Source organism: Schistocerca cancellata, chromosome 5 (assembly GCF_023864275.1).
Source record: "Schistocerca cancellata isolate TAMUIC-IGC-003103 chromosome 5, iqSchCanc2.1, whole genome shotgun sequence".
NCBI classification, from domain to species: domain Eukaryota; kingdom Metazoa; phylum Arthropoda; class Insecta; order Orthoptera; family Acrididae; genus Schistocerca; species Schistocerca cancellata.
Window position 1 is genome coordinate 129590053 of NC_064630.1, and position 20894 is coordinate 129610946.

The following is a 20894-nucleotide window of genomic DNA, read 5'->3' on the forward strand; positions in this document are numbered from 1 at the left end:
GCTTGTCCGTCCTCTGAGTACTGCAGCGCGATGTGGGTTCCGTATTAGACAGTATTGACGGAGGACACCGAAAAAATATAGAGAAGTCAGCTTGTTTTGTATTACCGCAAAATAGGTGTGAGAGTGTCACGGATATGACAGGCGAATTGACGAGGCAGTAATTAAAACAGAGATGTTTGTTGTTGCGACTGGATCTCCTCATGAAACTTCAGTCACCAACTTTCTCCTCCAAATAAGAAAATATTTTGTTGGCGTCCACCTATACGGGGAGAATGACCCTTGTAATGAAATATGAGAAATCAGAGCTCGCACGGAAAGAGTTAAGTGTTCATTTTTCCAGCGCGCTGTACGAGAATAGAACGGTGGAGAAACGCAGTAGCTTGAAGGTGGTTCGGTGAACCCTCTACCAGGCACTTAATTGTGAATTGCAAAATAGTTATGTAAATGTACGTGTGGAATCCGCACAAACCGCGCAGTATTCGAGGACTTTCTTTTCATACCGAAAAAAGTGACCAAGCCATCTTGATATTGCGGCGAAAAATTCCAGACCCTGCAGGACGTTGTGCAAAGTGTACTTTAATATTATACGTAGACAATGCAAAAAATTTCTTGACACTCCCAAGGGACGCAGAATTTTCGATGTAAGTAGCAGTAAACTAACTCAGCTCTTTTGTTACAAAATGTTTTCATTCGTAGTTAGGTTCAATTACAATAAAGTTGCGACATCGCTTTCGTTCTTAGTAAATATCACTAATGACAGTGGTCGACTACTGGTATTTCTTTATAATGAGAATTAACCTAAATGTTATAAAGGTTTCTACACTAAACTATTTTATTTTCATTAATATCTTTGTTTTATGTATCTTTATGTATCTTTACAATCGTATCGTGTTTTCAGTTGTATGTTAGATAAAAAATCTAAAAATTAATGTGTTCAAAAAGTAGACGTTACTATGTAGACGTGGACCTAGTAATGGTCTGTATATCTGCACAAAATAGCGTACAGGAAGGTTTTCTGTAAAATATGACACTGTTCTTCCTGGCTAATCACGTTCTTGAGCATGTGCAAAAAGGTAGTATGATCCACATGTAATGGTAAAGCTGCATAGCTGAATGGTTAATATAAGCACGTGTAAGATTTGGACTGGCGACCATCTATTTACTCTAACTGTCTCAAAGACGGATTGCCAAACTGTGGCATGAGGAGATCTATGTTGGTACTTACTTGACTAGAGAGCAGTTTAATGTCTTATCCACAGCTTAAGTGAAACATTCACAGTCAACATTTGTGAACCTTAAACGAAACTGGTAGGTGCAGGTCATTTATTCCATGCAACACAGTTAACATTACACATGTCTCCCTTATGGCTAGACAGAACGATTGGTAGTATTATATGGCTCTTAGAAGTCTACACTGATGTAGTTAAGCAGGTAGGAAGCACGTACCAACCGAAAAACCAAGAAAATTATATACGCAGAATATTGAGTATCGGCCATATTGCGCTGTAGGAGCCATGTGACCGAATGAGGTGACGCAGTAGTAAGACGCTGGGCTGCCTTTTTTTTAGGGCAGCGATTCAAATCATCGCACGGTCATCCAAATTTAGGTTCCCTGATTTCCCAAAATCGCTTAAGGGGAATGCTAGGATGGTTCCCTCGAAAAGGGGACTGCGGATTTCCCTTCTCTACTCGAGCTCTTTCTCCATCTCTAATGTGGGGGACTGATGACCTTCGCTGTTTAGTCCCCCTTAAACTTCCCAACAACCACCATCCATCTCTAATGACCACGGAGTCGATGGGCCGTTAAAGCGAACCTTCCTTCAACAGTTATTGGCCCAACAGAGTGTGATGTCCAAAGTCAGCAGGGCCTAACTCTTGCTCTTCCTCTGAATGATAGTGGTCTAGCTGCTGTTCCCAATGCGTTACTTGCAAGAAAGTGGTGCCTGCCAACGGTGTTAGGTACATACGCAATAAATCAAATAATTACATCGTATAAACGGTTCATTTCTTCTCGTATTCCACTGGCACAGTTATTACACAGCACATTTAACTTCAATGCTTTCGAGCCCGTTCCCTTACTGCAAAACGGCACATTTCCTCCTATGCATCATTCCTTAAGATACGTTGATCACTAGAATACTCTGTGCAGAAAAGCAGAATGACTAAATAAGAGGCCACACAACAGCTGAAACTATTCAGCACGTTTATCAGTGTCATCGCTAAACTCTTATGGCCGATTTAGATGTAAAATGTGGTTGAATCAAACCAGAAATGGCTGACATTCGATAAAATTCCTACAAAATGATGCAGCTAAACATTGCAACACGTTTCCTACACCATCTTTTCACCTACAGTAATTTGCCTTTGTTTTCTTTTTATTTCGTTTATTTACTGCTTTTGCTCCGAAACCTGTATAAGCTTTATTCTACCTTCCAAAGGTTTTTCTCAGATGCCGCTAAAATTCTCGTATGTATATATTTCATCTTGTTTCTACTAATTATTTTCAGATCCTGCAGTAAAATGCTTCATGATAGGGCACAGACGTCTTTCACAGGGGCTCCTTGCTCAAACATCCTCTTGGCGTTCAAGCTGCATCAGATTTATTCAGTAACTCACGTTTTCGAACATTTCCATTGCCTGCATTGGCAGAAGGTGACAAAGATGGGGAAGTTATATGATGGATTCTTCATTAATCTACCTTAAAATTTCCCGTTATAACTGAAATGTTATCAATATAAAGAAGTTATCGTCGTTTTTTAAGCAAATCATACTTTTTTATGATCTTTTTTGCTTCGCGCTTGAGTTTTCCTGAGATAAGAAAATTGCTCAAATGTTTTTGCAGTTTCTACAAGTTGGAGGGTTTTCAAATACTTTACGTAACTTCTTTGAGATATGTAACACGTTATCTAAATTATACGCAATAAATACATATAATGCTTGTAATCTCATTTATGAATAGTACCTATTGACAGAGACAAATGTAAATTGTATTTTCACGTGTACATACCAAAGCAATACACAATGATGTACCCATAGAATCTTGTTTTGATTCAGGTAGTAGTGCCTTTATTGTGTCGAAACCTCCAAGTGCAACTGCTCTATAGATGATGACACCAGGTAAGGATATCCAAAAACCTCTGTAGAGCCCAACAATACCATCTGACTTGAATGTTTTCACCAAGCAATCTGTCATACCACGGAACTGTCTATCAACGGAAGTCCTGCCAGTGTCTGCGGCCAGTCTGCAATCAGAAAAGAGACTTATAATATTAACTGCATTAGAATTATATCTGACTGTAGATACTACTGACAAAATATTCGTTCAAATTGACAACATACAGCTAAAAGAAATTAGACAATATTTTCTTCTGAAGATGCTGGATAGTAAAATTTCATAAAATCACCTGCTATTCTGAGGATAGTTTCCTATATTTCGTTATTTAATAACCCTTAGTTGTCTTATGTTACATTGTAAGTTTAGCAAAAGTACAAAATATAAGAAACTTTTTTCAATAAGTTCTGTATCTATGACAAATGAAACCAATAAAAGTATAAGAGGTAAATTATGTGCAGTTTTCACAAAGACAGAGAATTACAGAAGCAAAGAAGCAACTTTGATCTACAGTGACATTGCAGTCTTATCTCGTGTACATCGTTCGTGCAAAATTAGTCATGTCCTCATAGCCTGTAGTTACCTTGTTCGAGCAAAATCCAGTGGGTATACAACGGTAAGAGATGTTGCACTCGCTGCTCCACCAGATGCCAAATTTCCAAGAAAAAGTCTCCAAACACTTGCGTTACGTTCATCTTTAAGAAATATTTCCTTGTACCTGTCTTTGAGTGAAAAATTCAAGGCCTGTAAGGGAACAACTCGTATGATGTTAGCAAGGTTTCCTCGCCAATAACTGAGAAAGCCTTCTTCCTTGAAGATTCTAACGAAGCAATCCACTACACCTAGAAATGACATGGTCACTGACAATTAATCCTGAATTACTAATCAAATATTACTGACAAATAAATTTCCAAAATTTAATCAGCTTTTCGTTAAGTACATCTGATTAACCAATAATTATGTTAAATCTAATGTCAGTTGTAGTTAGATAAATATAATTTCTGCCACAAGTAAATTATTTTGTTATTGCTTAATAGATCTTTGTTGTAACGATATTATTGTTTATTCTGTTTGCTTGTATTTTTATGCAGATCAAATGAACATAAAACAAAACAATGAAATCTGCAGGTCTGACATACCTTCTGTCAAATAGCGTCAAGCAAATGTTCATAAATTCGAAGGTAACATGGTGATAGTCACAATTTAGTTATTTCTCCTTTTTTAAACTAAAACAAAGTATTTGTTGTTGCAAAATTCTGTGGCACCTAGTAACTCCAAGATTTATGACACTAACTACTAATGGTTGCACAGGGGAGAAAAAGCTGAATTTTTTTTAAAAAGCTATCAGCAGTAAAACACCACAATTGTGGAAATAAATTTCTTCATATGTAACGTCATCGCGAATTCTGTGACTGGGTGCAAACAAGATCTGGGTGCTTCCACAAATGCACAGAGAATGAAGGCAGCCACATGTGGTCTCCACGAGACACCCTTCCTCACAACTGGCTGCGCGGATCCAGCTGGCTGCCGTGCAATCCAGCTTATTCTAATGGCTGCTGCAGCCAGGAAACCATCGCTGTTTAATGCGTGGCTACAATGAAACGTCATTGTTTCATTGGCTGCCGCAGCCAAGCAGTCGCAGCCAGCTTGTCTAGTGCGTTGTAGTCCTACGTGTACTGGTATTGTTGAGGGTAGGTAACTTTCGGAGGTGGCAGTATGGAGCAAACAAGAAAAAAGTCTGATAAACTTTGGATCTAAAATGCGAACCTTAAGGCATATGAGCACTTGTACAATGAACATAGTTCTCAACATATTCATTTTAGAGCCTCTGTTTACTGGACTTGATTGTTTTGGTCCACACACCACCTCCGAAAGTTGCCTGTCCTACAAAAAAATGGTTCAAATGGCTCTGAGCACTATGTGACTTAACTTCTGAGGTCATCAGTTGCCTAGAACTTAGAACTAATTAAACCTAACTAACCTAAGGACATCACACAAAAATGGTTCAAATGGCTCTGAGGACTATGGGACTCAACTGCTGTGGTCGTAAGTCCCCTAGAACTTAGAACTACTTAAACCTAACTAACCTAAGAACATCACACACATCCATGCCAGAGGCAGGATTCGAACCTGCGACGTAGCGGTCGTGCGGTTCCAGACTGTAGCGCCTTTAACCGCTAGGCCACTCCGACCGGCGGACAGCACACACAGCCATGCCCGAGGCAGGATTCGAACCTGCGACCGTAGCGGTCGTTCGGCTCCAGACTGTAGCGCCTAGAACCGCACGGCCACTCCGGCCGGCGTCTGCCCTACAGTCTTAACAATAATAGTATCAGTACACGTATTCTATCGTCAGAGGTATCAGAAAGATTGACACTTATAACTGGACCACGGATTTTTAGGTCGTAAAAAAGTGTGTTTTAGGCACCTAAATTGTCTCCTTCAGTAGTTCATTTAGGCTATATAAAACTTAAAATAAGCTCTAATAAAAATGATGCAGAGAAAATAAAAATAAATTAAAATACACTAACTAAACTGAATACCGTTAGTTCTATAGGACCTTAAAATTGCGTATTTCGACGTTGACGCCTAATTTTGCCTATTTCGGCATCAAAATCCTAAAAAGTACCTATTTCGTTAATCTGACATAGAGTTCTTGTGTTTTCAAAGATTAGAAAAAGGAAGTAAACTTAGGGCTTTACGTCTCGTCGAAGGCGAAGGTCGTTAGAGACTGTTTACAATTCGTTTGCTTGTCTTACTACCAACAGCACTCGGCACGGTTGAATGGTCATCCATCCTAGTACGCGCCGAGCGCGACAGTGCTTAACTTCTGTGAGCGAATGGGAACCGGTCAAAGATTTGAGTTACACATTAGAATTGAGCGTGGGAGTACTAAATGTTATATTTGAAAATATTTCGTTCGTAGGCTTCTGGCCAGCTGTGTATTTTCGCAAAGAAACGGTTTCATAGGCCTTAAGCTGAGCACGGATTAAAAAATCACAATGCTAATCGTAGACGCCCTCTATAGCTAAATTACTGCCCTTCGCGCATTTTCTCGCTGCTGTCTACAGGCAGTCCTATCAAACTACTCTGTTTCGTGAAAGGTATTATACGTGAATTTTCCGGTTCGAAAAATAATTTGCCAGTAGTAAGATGTTTTCATCTGAAGCACCGGTAGATTCCATTCGCTTGTTCAGAAGGGGCGGCCATCTGTCAGGTGCCATATGTCCAGCAACGAGTACGGTACTTCACCTACCGCTCCCATGCACCGCAGTAAAAGGAAAATTAAAAACAGGTCATCGTTCACTTTTTCCCAGCGAAAACAAATCTGGTATTAACAGGGATAGAGATATAAGAAAATAAAAAAAAGACCGAAGTGTTAGGCAAATACGAAGCATGCGCGCATATCAACTAGCCACCTTGCTGCACGCTGAGCAGAAAATATTTTTTCTCATCTGTCGTATAGTATGGAAAAAGTTGGAGCCACTGTCTTATATGATGAAATAGGCACTTTTTAGGATCTTAAAGCCGAAATAGGCAAAAATAGGCACTGACGTCGAAATAGGCTTTTTAGGTCCTATATAATTAACGCTATTAAGTGTAAATAGTCATGAAACGCATAAGCACAATTTTTTTTGCAAATAGGAACTTAGGAACAAAATAGGTTTTTACCTAAAATCCGCGGTCTACTTATAACCTACGATTTGGTCGTTTCTGGACCAGGGTCCCTTACCTCAATCTGACACATTTACCCTTCACAGTCATCACAGAATCACTTTCTATGTAATGCAAAGCGCTATTTAATGGAACATATACATTTACATGCAAAGGTTGTACTATTTTACTAAAAGAAATAAATTACACATGAACACAAAGTAAAAATCAAAAACAAAAACAGCAAATTACTTCGTATGATAAGGAACATAACATTCAGCAAACAGTCCCACACTACATTCCTACACTTGGTACACGCTGATGTCATCAGCACATCGTCTTCTTTTGAGCTCCTGTATATTCACAATCAGATGGTTCATTAAATCAAACTCGAGCTCATCTATTACTACTGTACAGGAGTGCTGGGCTTGTCCAGATCCTTTCAGTGGCGTACCTCACCAGCTCAAGTACACGTTCACAAATTCTATTCCAAAATTTACATGAGAAAAGGTATTTCCATTGCCATCCACGCATTGCGTACACTGTACAGACACACCCAATAACCAACTGAAAAGAGTCAATTACCATTTCCTGTTGCGGAAATTTATCCTGTACTCACGTTTTGATCCATTCACTCAGTTCCACGTGCTTGTATACAATTAGAATGGAAGGTCGAGAAACTTCAATGTGTTTCCTTGACCACTGAGAATATCTTTTAGCATTAGTTTCTCTCATTCCACCAGTTTTATTTGATACTGAAGAGAAAACCGGGTTATCATGCCGTTTACACAGAAACGGACCAATTTCCTTTTGTGCGGAAAAATGAATAGTACCTCTTTCATCTTTATCTATTTTCTTCTTATTTGTAAGAGAGCAGTTTCTGGGGATACAATTTTCTCTCGCAGTCCCAATGGCCCCAAAACTTCGTTCTCTAATAAAAATAACAAACGAAAATTACGAGTGCATGCTGAAAAGTAATGTACCCGAATTTTTTATGTGAAAGCTTTAAATGAAGCAAAGTTATTAAAGTGCGCGTCATTACGACGGCGGCCGAGTTTAGGTTCGTTCTGTGCATCTGACGTCACAAAAAACAGACGCCACAAAACACAGTCAGACAATGAACAGAGAACGACGTTGCCAGAGCTCGACTGGAGTGCAGAGCACGAACGAACGTCTCCAGTTTTAGAAACTTTCAGTCATAAATCAAGTAATTGAACAAAAGCAATGTCTTGATAGACTTTCTTGTATAGACAGTTTGGAAAAAGCATTCTTTATACCAATTGTTTCATATTATATTAATTAATTAAACCACACAAGCAATAAGCCTCCTAATTCAGGCGATAGCGAGGAAAGGTGTCTGTATCATTCTCACTAATCGCTTTTTCGCAATAAGGAACAGCGCTAATTGTTTATTTCCTATTGTACTTCGACGAAACGTGAGTAATTCATTGTCATACGAACAGTGTTTGTATTTTGCGTGATGTTTTAAAGTCCTCCAGGAAGTCTGTCGAATGACGAATTGCGTTAGCGTAATGGTTAAAGTGTTTGGTTGCTAAGCGAAAAGTTCTGAGTGCAAACCTTTATTTAAAACAATATCTAAATGTCCTACTTCATGAATTTTATTCGTTTGAATGTAATTTTTTGAAATTTTTAGTGGTAACTAAAAACGACCATACGGAAAGTATACGCTATGGACTCTTACCTCCGCAAACTCTTCAAAATTTCTTGCAATGGTTTACTACATTTAATGCTGCACAATAACTACGTTAAACATCGAAACAAAATTAAGTCATTTATGGGGGAAGGTATCAGTCAAGAAGACGTGTAAAAATCAAATTTTTGGGCCAAGTAGTTTTTGTGAAATCGAATGATAAGTGTGTCAAAGCAGTCGGAACACCATGTGTCTGTACAGGCGAGCAGTGCAGTGATGACAAAATCGCGCACTGCGTGGAATGCGGGGAGCACGTCTCTGTAGCAGGGAAAGGGTTAATGCGGCCGTGGTGGCTTTACTTCATAAACTGCGCGCTTCCCCCTAAACGTAGTTTGCGAACTACACTGTACTATGGCGCTGCTTCTCTTGGCGCATGCAACTGGCAACGCAGCAATCTCCCGCGTCTGGGCGGGCATGCGCGAGCCGCCAAGATAAAAGAATTGAACTGTAGCATTCCAAATCTTTATTCTTCATGTCTACATATTTGCAGCCTTCTGTCACTAGAGGCCCCCAAATTATAGCGTGTTACATGGCGGCGAGGGACGTTAACTATGTCGGTGTGTGAGAAGAGAAACAGCGTGCAGTAATAAGTCCCGAATTCGAAGAGTTCGTTCACGCATGGAGCACCCTCTCCATCAGCATGACGATACCAGATCATACACGAGTGCTGCGACTTCTGCAACAATCCGACACTTTGAGTGAACTGTCATCGATCATCCTCCGTACAGTCCCGACTTGCCGCCAACCGATTTTCATTTGTTTCCAAAACTTAAAGAAAACCTTCGAATTCTTCACATTTATAGTGAGGAAGAAGCGGTGCAACCAGAGATTAGGTTGTGGCTCCATCTACAAAATCAAACATTCCACAGTGGCGGTATCAACAAACTGGTCTCTCGTTGCGAGAAATGTGTTCTTCACCTGGGTAATTGTGTTGAGAAAGGGTGATTATGTTGAGGAAAAAATATGTAAACATGAAGAAAAAGATGTAGAACGTTTATTTTATTTAAAAAGCTTCAAAGAGTTTGCACATAAAAAAATTCGAAGGCATTACTTTTCGGCTGGCCTCGTGATAAAATTCTTACTTACACACAGGGTGAGTCAGGAGGAAAGGGAGATGCTTTGAAGGGTGATAGTATTAGGCCATGTCCTACATGAGTGACAGAAGCGAGCGACAGCAAGCGACTTCTGGATACGGAACACTCCAGTGACAAGCAGCAGCATCAGGCGACAACCTTGGGTGTCCTACGTGCGAGCGGCCATGTAGCGCTACAAGATGGCTGCTTAGAGCCAACCAGCTGTTTCTATAAAATGGCGTCCTTAACCTGTAGAATACTGTAGCTGGAGAGTAAGGCTACAGAATTAGGTTTACTTAAGAAAATAAAGCAAAAAGGAATGCTGTGCATAAAATGTACAAAGGGAGGAATCTCCATGGAGAATTTCATAAGTATTGTCAACTACAAGATCACCAGACAAATGCTTCGAATACACGTGAATGAGCAGAGGAGCATCCGACTATCTCATCAATAAATTAAATGCGAATGTTTTTTTTTTACATGATCAATACCTTTTAACAGCCAATAAATGCTGAGGTATGACTATCACATGACTAAGTACACTAAATACAAACATAAGTACACAGATTGTTACCACTGAAAAACAGCTAGCTGTAATGTAGTGGTAGCGAGTATATCACACACATTTAATTCCTAATGAATTACAATGAACCACGAAATTTTACAGATATTTGATGTTTCGAACGTAATTCATCAGCAGTCAGTGTTCAGGCCAAGCGTTTCAGTTACTCTAAAAAGCCTGTAAAAGTAAAGCTCCCAAAATTTTTTAAAGGAAAGTCAAACTTTTGTGTGACAATTTGTCTCAAATTATGAAAAAAAATATAAGGGAACGTTAGGCGCACTTCATTTTCTATTCATGATTTCAAGCGTCATTCAAAGGCACATAGAACGTTTGTCTGATCCACTTATTTCTATTACACAAACCATTTCATAAAATATTTGACTGATTTCTTCCAATTCTGAATTTCAAGTTTTATTCAGAAAACATGATCTCAGTGACTTCTCGTTTGCCTTCCTAATGTACTTGATTCGAATGAAGCCTTTTTGACATTTAAATACCACTCCAATGTATCTTTTTAAGTGCAAAATAGCTGGGTCTTGAACAGATGAAATTTTTGACACACCATTTACAGCAGCTTTTCGTGAAATATTTCAATTTTTCCTCAGCTTATTATTTAAGTTTTCGTTCCTTACCCTTTTTACTTTCAAGCAGTTAAATATTTTCATGCCGAACTAGACCTCATACTAGTCACTTTGATACCCCGTTTACCTGTTTCTCTCCCTTTGTTTGGCTATGAAAATTTGGACAAATACTCATGGTGTAAGATACAGGGAGTCTTGTTTTCGCTCTGTTCACGCGTTTGCAAAAACGTATCGACTGTTAATCATACGAGGGCTATCCACAAAGTACATTACGTTTTCGTTTGTGTCCGTTAGGGGCGGGGCTAGCGCGGCCATCTTGGTGTCATGGCATTCCGCCGCTCACTCGGCATCCTGCCGTGCTAGTGAGAGGTTCGTGCTGTACTCCATTGAGTTTCTGTGACAGTTTGAAATGTCAGCGTTAATTGAAAATGCCGCGAAGTGTGAAGTGCGTACTATAATAAGGTTTCTGACTGCAAAAAACTGTACACCGATAGAAATCTATCGGCAGCTTTGTGAAGTGTGTGGAGACAACATAATCACTGAAGGTGGAGTGCGTCAATGCGTCATAAAATTTGAAAATGGCCGAACTAACGTTCACGACGAAGAGCAAAGTGGAAGACCCAGCATAGTGACTGCCGAACTTGTCGAAAAAGTCGATGCCGCGGTCCGTGAAAACCGTAATTTCACAATAACGGAACTCTCTATGAGTTTTCCATAAATTTCACGAAGTTTGTTGCACGAAATCATTACCGAAAAGCTTGGTTACCACAAGTTTTGTGCAAGATGGATACCAAAAATCTTGACAGAGATTCACAAAAATCAGCGAATGGCTGCAGGGTTAACGTTTTTGGACGCTTACGAGAAAGATGGCGACTCATTACTCGATCGCATCGTTACTGGTGACGAAACATGGGTTAAGCATGTGAACTGCGAGACAAAATTGCAGTCAATGCAGTGGGAGCACACAAATTCCCCCCAAAAACCCAAGAAATGCATGCAGACAATGTCGGCAAGGAAGGTGATGGCGACTGTCTTTTGGGACAGAAAAGGTGTGATTTTTGTGGATTTCCTGGAAAGAGGCACTACAATAAACTCTCAAAGGTATTGCCAAACTCTGCACAACCTCAGAAGAGCAATACAAAACAAGCGCAGGGGAACGTTGGGCTCAAAGATCTTGCTGATTCATGACAACACCCGGGCCCACACGTCAAATGTCACTCGTGAAGTTCTCGAATCTTTTAAGTGGGAGTTGTTTCCTCATCTGCTGTACAGTCCCGACCTGGCACCGAGCGACTTCCACTTATTTCCAGCAATGAAGAAGTGGTTGGCTATGCATCGTTTTGATGACGACGCACAGCTTCAAGAAGAGGTAACCACGTGGTTGAAGGCGCAGACGGCCGAATTTTACGACGAAGGAATTTCCAAGCTCGTCCGACGCTACGATAAGTGCCTTAATTTAAATGGCAACTATGTAGAAAAGTAGTATTTAAGTGTGGCTTTCATCTGTATATAATAAAAAAATTCCAATACTTCATTTATTTTTAATTCCAAAACGTAATGTACTTTGTGGATAACCCTCGTATGATAAAATAGTCCTTTCTGCGTGCTGTCATTTCCAAAATTCGTCTTTTCGATATATTGAACCTTTTATGAGATACTTCGATTTTTACTACCACAAGGTTCCCGAAGCGCAGGAACGGTTCGGACGCGCCGCGAGCGACCCGTCCGCGGATAGACACTACTGGCCATTAAAAACACCAACGGGTATTTATTGGACAAATATATTATACTAGAACTGACATGTGATTACATTTTCACGCAATTTGGGTGCATAGATCCTGAGAAATCAGTACCCAGAACAACCACCTCTGGCCGTAATAACGGCCTTGATACGCCTGGGCATTGAGTCAAAAAGAGCTTGGATGGCGTATACTGGTACAGCTGCCCATGCAGCTTCAACACGATACCACAGTTCACCAAGAGTAGTGACTGCCGTAACGTGACGAGCCAGTTGCTCGGCACGATTGACCAGACGTTTTCAATTGGTGAAAGATCTGGAGAATGTGCTGGCCAGGGCAGCAGTCGAACATTTTCTGTAACCACATAGGCCCGTACAGGAACTGCAACAGGCGGTCGCGCGTTATCCTGCTGAAATGTAGGGTTTCGCAGGGATCGAATGAAGGGTAGAGTCACAGGTCGTAACACATTTCAAATGTAACGTTCACTGTTCAAAGTGCCGTCAATACGAACAAGAGGTGACCGAGACGTGTCTTGCAAACGTCCCCATCTGTTGACTCAGGGATCGAGACGTGGCTGCACGATCCGTACAGCCATGTGGATAAGATGCCTTTCGTCTCGACCGCGTTCCGTATTACCCTCCTGACCCCACCGATTCCATATTCTGCTAACAGTCATTGGATCTCGACCAACGCGAGCAGCAATGTCGCGATACGATAAACCGCAATCGCGATAGGCTACAATCCGACCTTTATCAAGTCGGAAACGTGATGGTACGCATTTCTCCTCCTTACACAAGGCATCACAACAACGCTTCACCAGGCAACGCCGGTCATCTGCTGTTTGTGTATGAGAAATCGGTTGGAAACTTTCCTCATGTCAGCACGTTGTAGGTGTCGCCACTGGCGCCAACTTTGTGTGAATGCTCTGAAAAGCTAATCATTTGCATATCACAGCATCTTCTTCCTGTCAGTTAAATTTCGCGTCTGTAGCACGTCAACTTCGTGGTGTAGCAATTTTAATGGCCAGTAGTGTAACAACCAATACCTCAAGATTGAAAAGAGATATCATTCCGGTCTCAATTTTAAATACAAGTTAGATATATTGGTTACATTTCATACGCAATAATGTATGGCCTTAAATGAACTACACGTACACATCGTGATTTTACCTCTGCAAATTCTTAAAAATTTCGTGCAGCCGTGTACTCAGTTTCGTGCAGCACAGTAAGTATGACGAATAACGAAAGTAAATTCTGACCTTTATCATTTAAGGATATCAAGCTATAGGTTACATGTTACGGTGGTTAAATTATAAGTTTGGTTACATATTTGTTAAAGTAAAGTTCCCCATCTAAGTCAGGCTATTTAGATCATTACATTAATCACTGTGTTGTCGTGTTACCCTGTAAATTGCTGTTATTTGTCACACTGAATGTCACTTGGTAGGTACAATTTATGAACAAACCAGATGTGTAAACTACAATGGGCCTGACAATCTTAAATTCCGTTCTTTTCCTTCGTAATTTAACGAATCTTTCACTTTGTTGACATGACAGCTGTCTTGTTCATATCATCCCTCCATACATCTAAGGGACACCAAAGGAAATAAGTTAAGTTTCTTGCAAACTTGAACATTGAAAATTTGCATTTGGCTTGAAAATGCAACGAATACAAATAGGTGCCTTTAAACTATCAATCATTGCTTTTGGAGTTCTGCTTTATCAATTATCGACACAAACACAATGAAAGTGAATAGAAATGGGTTAAGAAAGCACGATTTTCATAGCACACACTTCTCATATCTGTTATTCGAAGTGTATAAACAAAAAGGAATTACTGTACTGAGGCCAGAAGCAACATATTTTCGTGTCGTATTACTATATCGAGTACGCATTTAAGGCCAGTTGCGTTCCTTATGCTGTGTTGTTCACTAAAACAGTGTAACATTTACTATATAAAATAAATATCGCGTGCACAAGACAGAAACAACGAACAAGAAGCAATTGTAAACACTCGTCTGTTAATGTTTTGGGGGATCCAAGATGGCGGCACGCCCCGCCCACTGGCTTCAAAACAACTTACGGCGTAAGTCTGTAGCGCCATCTCCCCTTATTCTACCTCCATGGATTGTGTTTTGTCGCCCGAAGCTGTCGCTCGCTTCCGTCGCTCACGTAGGACACGGCCAACGCTGTAAATATAGCACGTGTCTCAGCGATACAAATAGTGTTGCAGAAACTTAAATAAATGGCTTGTGATTGTTGGTTTATTGAGGCGCTATTAACAGCTTTCGAATCTGAATGATAAAACTTTTTAATTGCTATACCTAGAGTAAATAATGGGAGTGATGAGAGTCAGGCTGTAGAAAAAATGTTTCAGTTGCCAATTTTTCCCAATATTGGACTCAGGCTCACAACTACTAGCACAGGAATGAAAGAACAGGTATTCAACAATCCATAAATAAGCATAACCAGATTACAGGAGTTCACTGTTGTCCAAAAAATCAGTAAAGTCCCGCCCTGTCACGCTACACTAATTAACGCTGACCACTAGTAACACTATTACGCGATACAATGGGAAAAATCCTCTACCATGTATTTCACTGTGGTATGATGATTAAGGATATAAATGTCAAGAGCGCTGTGATAAATGAATGCTGCTGCCATTGAAATGGTCCTGTTACCTGTATTATGCCCACGTCTCCTTTTTCCGATCCTAGAACTAACTTACCGAATTCAACGTGGAATCCGTCTTTATTATAAACGGATACTTATTTACAACTCTGAAAACTTATTGTTACTTTTCGGAATGCATAACGAGTATGATGTTCGCAAGTTCTTTCACAGAAAAAAGGTAGAAATAGCTTCCAAAATTGAAATGAATATACTAATTGAAGATACAATGAGCTGTTGCATTAATTTATCTGCTAGAATGGCTACCGCAGTTTAGGATCACGTGGTTGTGAGACCAGAGACATCTAATGGTGTCTTCAGTAGTCCAGCGCCTCGAACGATCATAAAAATCGATACACGGATTCCACTCTCTTTCAGATTCTGAAGGTGGCAGGGGTAAAATACAGAGAGCGAAACGCTATTTACAATTTGTACAGAAACCAAATGGCAGTTATTAGAGTTGAGGGGCATGAAAGGGAAGCATTGGTTGGGAAGGGAGTGAGACAGGGTTGTAGCCTCTCCCCGGTGTTATTCAATCTGTATATTGAGCAAGCAGTGAAGGAAACAAAAGAAAAATTTGGAGTAGGTATTAAAATCCATGGAGAAGGAATAAAAACCTTGAGGTTCGCCGATGACATTGTAATTCTGTCAGAGACAGCAAAGGACTTGGAAGAGCAGTTGAACGGAATGGATAGCGTCTTGAAAGGAGGATATAAGATGAACATCAACAAAAGCAAAACGAGGATAATGGAATGCAGTCGAACTAAGTCGGGGGATGCTGAGGGTATTAGATTAGGAAATGAGACACTTAAAGTGGTAAAGGAGTTTTGCTATTTGGGGAGCAAAATAACTGATGGTGGTCGAAGTAGAGAGGATATAAAATGTAGACTGGCAATAGCAAGGAAAGCGTTTTTGAAGAAGAGAAATTTGTTAACATCGAGTATAGATTTAAGTGTCAGGAAGTCATTTCTGAAAGTATTTGTATGGAGTGTAGCCATGTATGGAAGTGAAACATGGACGATAAATAGTTTGGACAAGAAGAGTATAGAAGCTTTCGAAATGTGGTGCCACAGAAGAATGCTGAAGATTAGATGGGTAGATCACATAACTATTGAGGAGGTATTGACCAGAATTGGGGAGAAGAGGAGCTTGTGGCACAACTTGACTAGAAGAAGGGATCGGTTGGTAGGACATGTTCTGAGGCATCAAGGGATCGCCAATTTAGCATTGGAGGGCAGCGTGGGGGGTAAAAATCGTAGAGGGAGACCAAGAGATGAATACACCAAGCAGATTCAGAAGGATGTAGGTTGCAGTAGGCACTGGGAGATGAAGAAGCTTGCACAGGATAGAGTAGCATGGAGCAGCTGCATCAAACCAGTCTCAGGGCTGAAGACCACAACAACAAAAATCTAGCTGGCAATGAGGCGGCTGATGTTCCACGCTAGAACTTCACTCGTCTGAGCAAGCGCGCAAACCACTTTCCTCTTACTGTGCCTCTGGCCTCTCTGATAGCGGATATCTCGTAACGTGATCATGAACCTTTACCCCATAGCTCCCAGATTGTCCTATAGAAGTGTGAGGAACTCTCCACATACGCGAAGCATCCTCCAGGTGACCTGACACGCTGAACACATTTGTGTCGCCACAGAGCGTGATTTGTGGTCTCACGAAAGGTCGACAACAATGCCACAAGGGACAGAAAACAATCTTGGAAAGGCTAAAGATAGGTAAGGAAATGGGATATGTCCTTTTGGAGGTAACCATTCTGACAAGGGTCTGAATCGATTTAAGAAAACGGCGGAGAACAATCTGCATGGGCGTCCGGGCATTTGAACCGGTATCCGGTGTTTTTAATCACTGCGCCATCTCACTCGGTTCTCAACTTCGATCAAACTCCTTGATTTGCGTGTGTTGGCTGAGCGGTCATGGATTAGGATAGCTGCTTACATGCTTTCGATGTCTTGTGAATCCATGCCATGACGCACCTCCGCCATCACCAGGGACCGGGTTTTACAGTCTACGCTTCTGCAGGATAGGTTCTCCAATTTATCTGGTCAGAATCGTGCACTCCTTGAAGACTCTAACGCAATGACTGATAAGATTTATTGCATCGATAAAAACAGAAGGTACTCGGCCATCACTGACAGCTTTACGTCTGTTTCATCCTAGGCTAAAGTTATTAGCTAACAGCACTGTGCTCTGTGTTTAGTGTGTCGACTGCTTTTGGGTACGAAGGCAGATATGACACGTGTAGATAAAACGATAAACGAAGTAAAAATTGTGAACAGCGAAAACAAAACAAAATAGCAGTCAAAAATCCCATTGTACACTGCATTGGATGCTACGTTATGAGTTTCAATCGTAACTGGATTTGGGGTACTTCTTTTCATTCCATTATTTAATTTATTTACCGTTTCTGTATAGCAGCGTTGTCCATGCTCTCCAAAATTTTCTTCGGCTTTACTCAGTTACGAAAAAAATTCACAAACATTGTGAGGCAAAAATGGCTTAATTTTCTCTATCTAATTGAAGTTGAGAAGCTGAAACTTGAGAAACTGCTTTTCTTGTAACAGTTAATCATTTTATTGATGCTGTAAAGAAGAATAAATAAAACTGTTTTTAGGTGGAAAGGAAGTTAACTTATGAAGATTTTCCAGATGGTTACCCAACATACGTTCGTCAACGGAACGGAGAAAATCGAGCTGTTTTCAGTAGTCAATATTAACTTTGTCTTCTCTAACCAGGAATTTGATATTTTCGAAAATTCTTCAAGTATACTGATGTCAGGTAGATGTTATATACCTAACTCTGGTGAAGTGTTTAGTGTACAAAATGGAAAATTTGTCTGCGACTCACAAAGTCCTCAATTGTAAATTCATGATGCACAGGAAGGTAATACACAAAATGAAATGAAATGATTTTATGGCATTGTTGGCCGGGAAGCCCCATGCGGGCAAGTTCGGCCGCCGTATTGCAAGTCCTTTTTAGTTCGCCACTTCGGCGACTTGCGAGTCAATGATGATAAAGAACACACAACAACCAGTCATCACGAGGCAGAGAAAATCCCTGACCCCCGCCGGGAATTGAACCCGGGACCCCGTGTGCGGGAAGCGAGAACGCTACAGCAAGACCAGGAGCTGCGGACACAAAATATGTTTAGATGACAATATCCAAATCATTTTTTCAATAATTCACTTTTGGCAATAATTTCTGGAGTAAATACTGATTGTTAAAAATCTTATATTTAATGTATATAGAATATAACAATTTGGAAAGAACATTATGGATATAGCCTAAGTTTTGTTTCTTTACGAAAACTTGACTATTTGTCGACTGCTATCAGAAGATAATCAAGCGCTGTTGTTTTTAAACTAACGAAAGTCACAACTTTCGTTAGTTTAAAAATTGGATCAAGATGGGAACGGCATTTGTTCTCGTGAATTCTCGAAAATTTTCAAGAAAACATTTACAGTGCTGATCTCTCGGGACGTAAGTGCAAACAGCTGTACAAATATCGAGATGATGTGTGCTTTAAATTAAGTGTGACATGCTGCTGATTTTTCCGTACATTTACCCAATTTATCACCGTGAATGAGAAATATAACAAATCCTTTGCCATTTTTGAATTTTCGAGTTTTGGAGGATGATTCACGTAAGGTCATGATCACTGACAGTAGTGATCATCCGCTCCTTTCTTATCAGAGAGATACAAAAATAATAAAAATTCTTCTTACAAAGTCTGCTTTGTTCTAAAAATAGTTCCTATATGCCTTGACGTTTGAGTTGCTTCGCTAGAGGATCTTGCACGTATATATTTTCTGCACATGTCGATATTCATATACTCAAAAAGGTATACAGTTGTAAGCAGCAAATCATACTGATGGTGTTTTTCACATCAAAGTTCATTAAGGGAAAAATTGCGACAAAAAGTTACCTCCATATTACGCGGTGAACTGCCAAATTAATCATTTTAATTTTTGAATACTCGCTGTGTATTTAGGATAGCGGAATTTAAAAGGTACTAAACACTTCCATTCAGATTCAGTAGCAGATGTAGAAGGCAAAATCTCGGTGAGCAAAGTCACTTTTTAAAAATTCGAAAATGCTCGATACCATTCCACAACAGGCGATCACCAAGTTTCTACTTCACATTGAACACAGTGAAGCATTTATTCCATTTGACGAAACTGCTATCTCAGTGCTTTTTTCATGAGCTGAAATGAGAATTTGACTCTTGAGAAATGCCTACGGTGCTCGAGCTTCCATGGCTCGTCTTCCAAATCTAGTTAAGGAATTCGAACCTGTTCGACAGTTTCATTAATGAAAGAAAGACTGGGAAAAACTTTGTCAAGTAAATGGGCAGAATATCATTAGCATTTTATATGAACTAGAGAATAGTCACTAAGTCTGGAACTTGTACGTTGATTATTCAGGTCTGTGTTGTCCTACTGCACCTGGAACCGTTCCTATGAACTTAGCGATATTCTCACTAGATCATTTCCATCAACAATAAATGAAAAAAGAAAGTTACATAAACAGATTCACTTCTCACATAAAAACTTCTTGATCTTTTATATACAAGCATATTTCCTTCATTACGAAGTTTGGCACAGATAAACAAAAACAAGTGTTATTATTTCTATACGAAGGCACGTGACATATAATCCATAAGGAAAATCTCACTTGTAAGAAATAAACTCACAAGACAAGTATACAATATAGTGTCGTTACGGTAAGTAAATATTCTATCATGGTCCTATACCCATGAATTCTGCAGCACTTGTCATAAATTATATTGCATACTAGTTACAAGCTTATTCTTCTTTAACAGCATTTGTGACTAATGACAAAATTTATTTATTTTATTAACTATGAGCCACGATTCAAGACAATTTTTCACATTGATGTTACGTCTTTGACTGACGCCGGCAAATGGCAGTAACTTGTGGCGCGTATATAATAGCTGATTAGGGTACCGTAATCGAAAAAATAACAACTTTCTTTGATGTTAACTGGGCCGCTGTGGACATGTAAGACAGATTTCGAAACACCTCATATCGTTAACAGGGAATTACCAATAGTCTGGATTGAGAACGCACAGAGAGAACTATAACTTATTACAATCAGTGGTTGTTCATTCATTAATTCATTGTAAAACACAGACACACACACACACACAGAGAGAGAGAGAGAGAAGCCATTTATGATGTGATAGTCGCTTCTGTCTATTGCGTATTCTTGTTCTAATTCTGAAGCCCATTTCTCGTACGGGAAGAATTTGCATCACACATTCCCTGTGTGTGTGTGTGTGTGTTGACACTCAAACTAGAAAAAAAGTGAGGAGACAAACTGAGAAAAAAAAACCTTGTCACTGCACCCTGCAGAATACTAACCTCTGTAATTTGCCTTGTTTTCAATTTTCTTCAATTTGGTCTGCACTTGTAACAGCAGTTTAACTCGTTCCATAGGCGCCATTATGGTTTTTGAAATTGCAGATGCTGTGCCACCAGCAAGCATGTCCAGGAGAAGGGACTGACGACTCGACTTAGATTCCTTAGACGACTCATCTTCCGGCATTCAGAGCAATACACAGTTTAAATGTGAGACTTAATTCAGGGAAACATTTTCCCTTTCATAACTCTCAGGAAGGAAATATGTGATTCATGATAAAGAATTATAAAACTCTACTACTGATTTAAAATTTCTGTGAAATGCATAATAGTAACTCTTTGGTTTCTTTTGGCGTTCACTTTCTCTGGATCCACGATGAGTTAGTTATGATTAAATTGCTTT

General features: G+C 39.9%; 1 protein-coding gene across 1 annotated transcript in view; it reads right to left on the reverse strand.

Moving 5' to 3' along the window:
• Positions 1-20678, reverse strand: part of LOC126188397 (ADP/ATP translocase 1-like) — a 37193-nt gene extending 16515 nt beyond the window's left edge. The window contains exons 1-3 of the mRNA XM_049929999.1: positions 20495-20678; positions 3696-3954; positions 3008-3242 (exon numbers count right to left, since the gene is read on the reverse strand). Coding sequence (XP_049785956.1) covers positions 3008-3242; positions 3696-3954; positions 20495-20678 — 678 coding nt within the window. The remainder of the gene's footprint in view (positions 1-3007; positions 3243-3695; positions 3955-20494) is intronic.
• Positions 20679-20894: the final 216 nt, after the last annotated feature.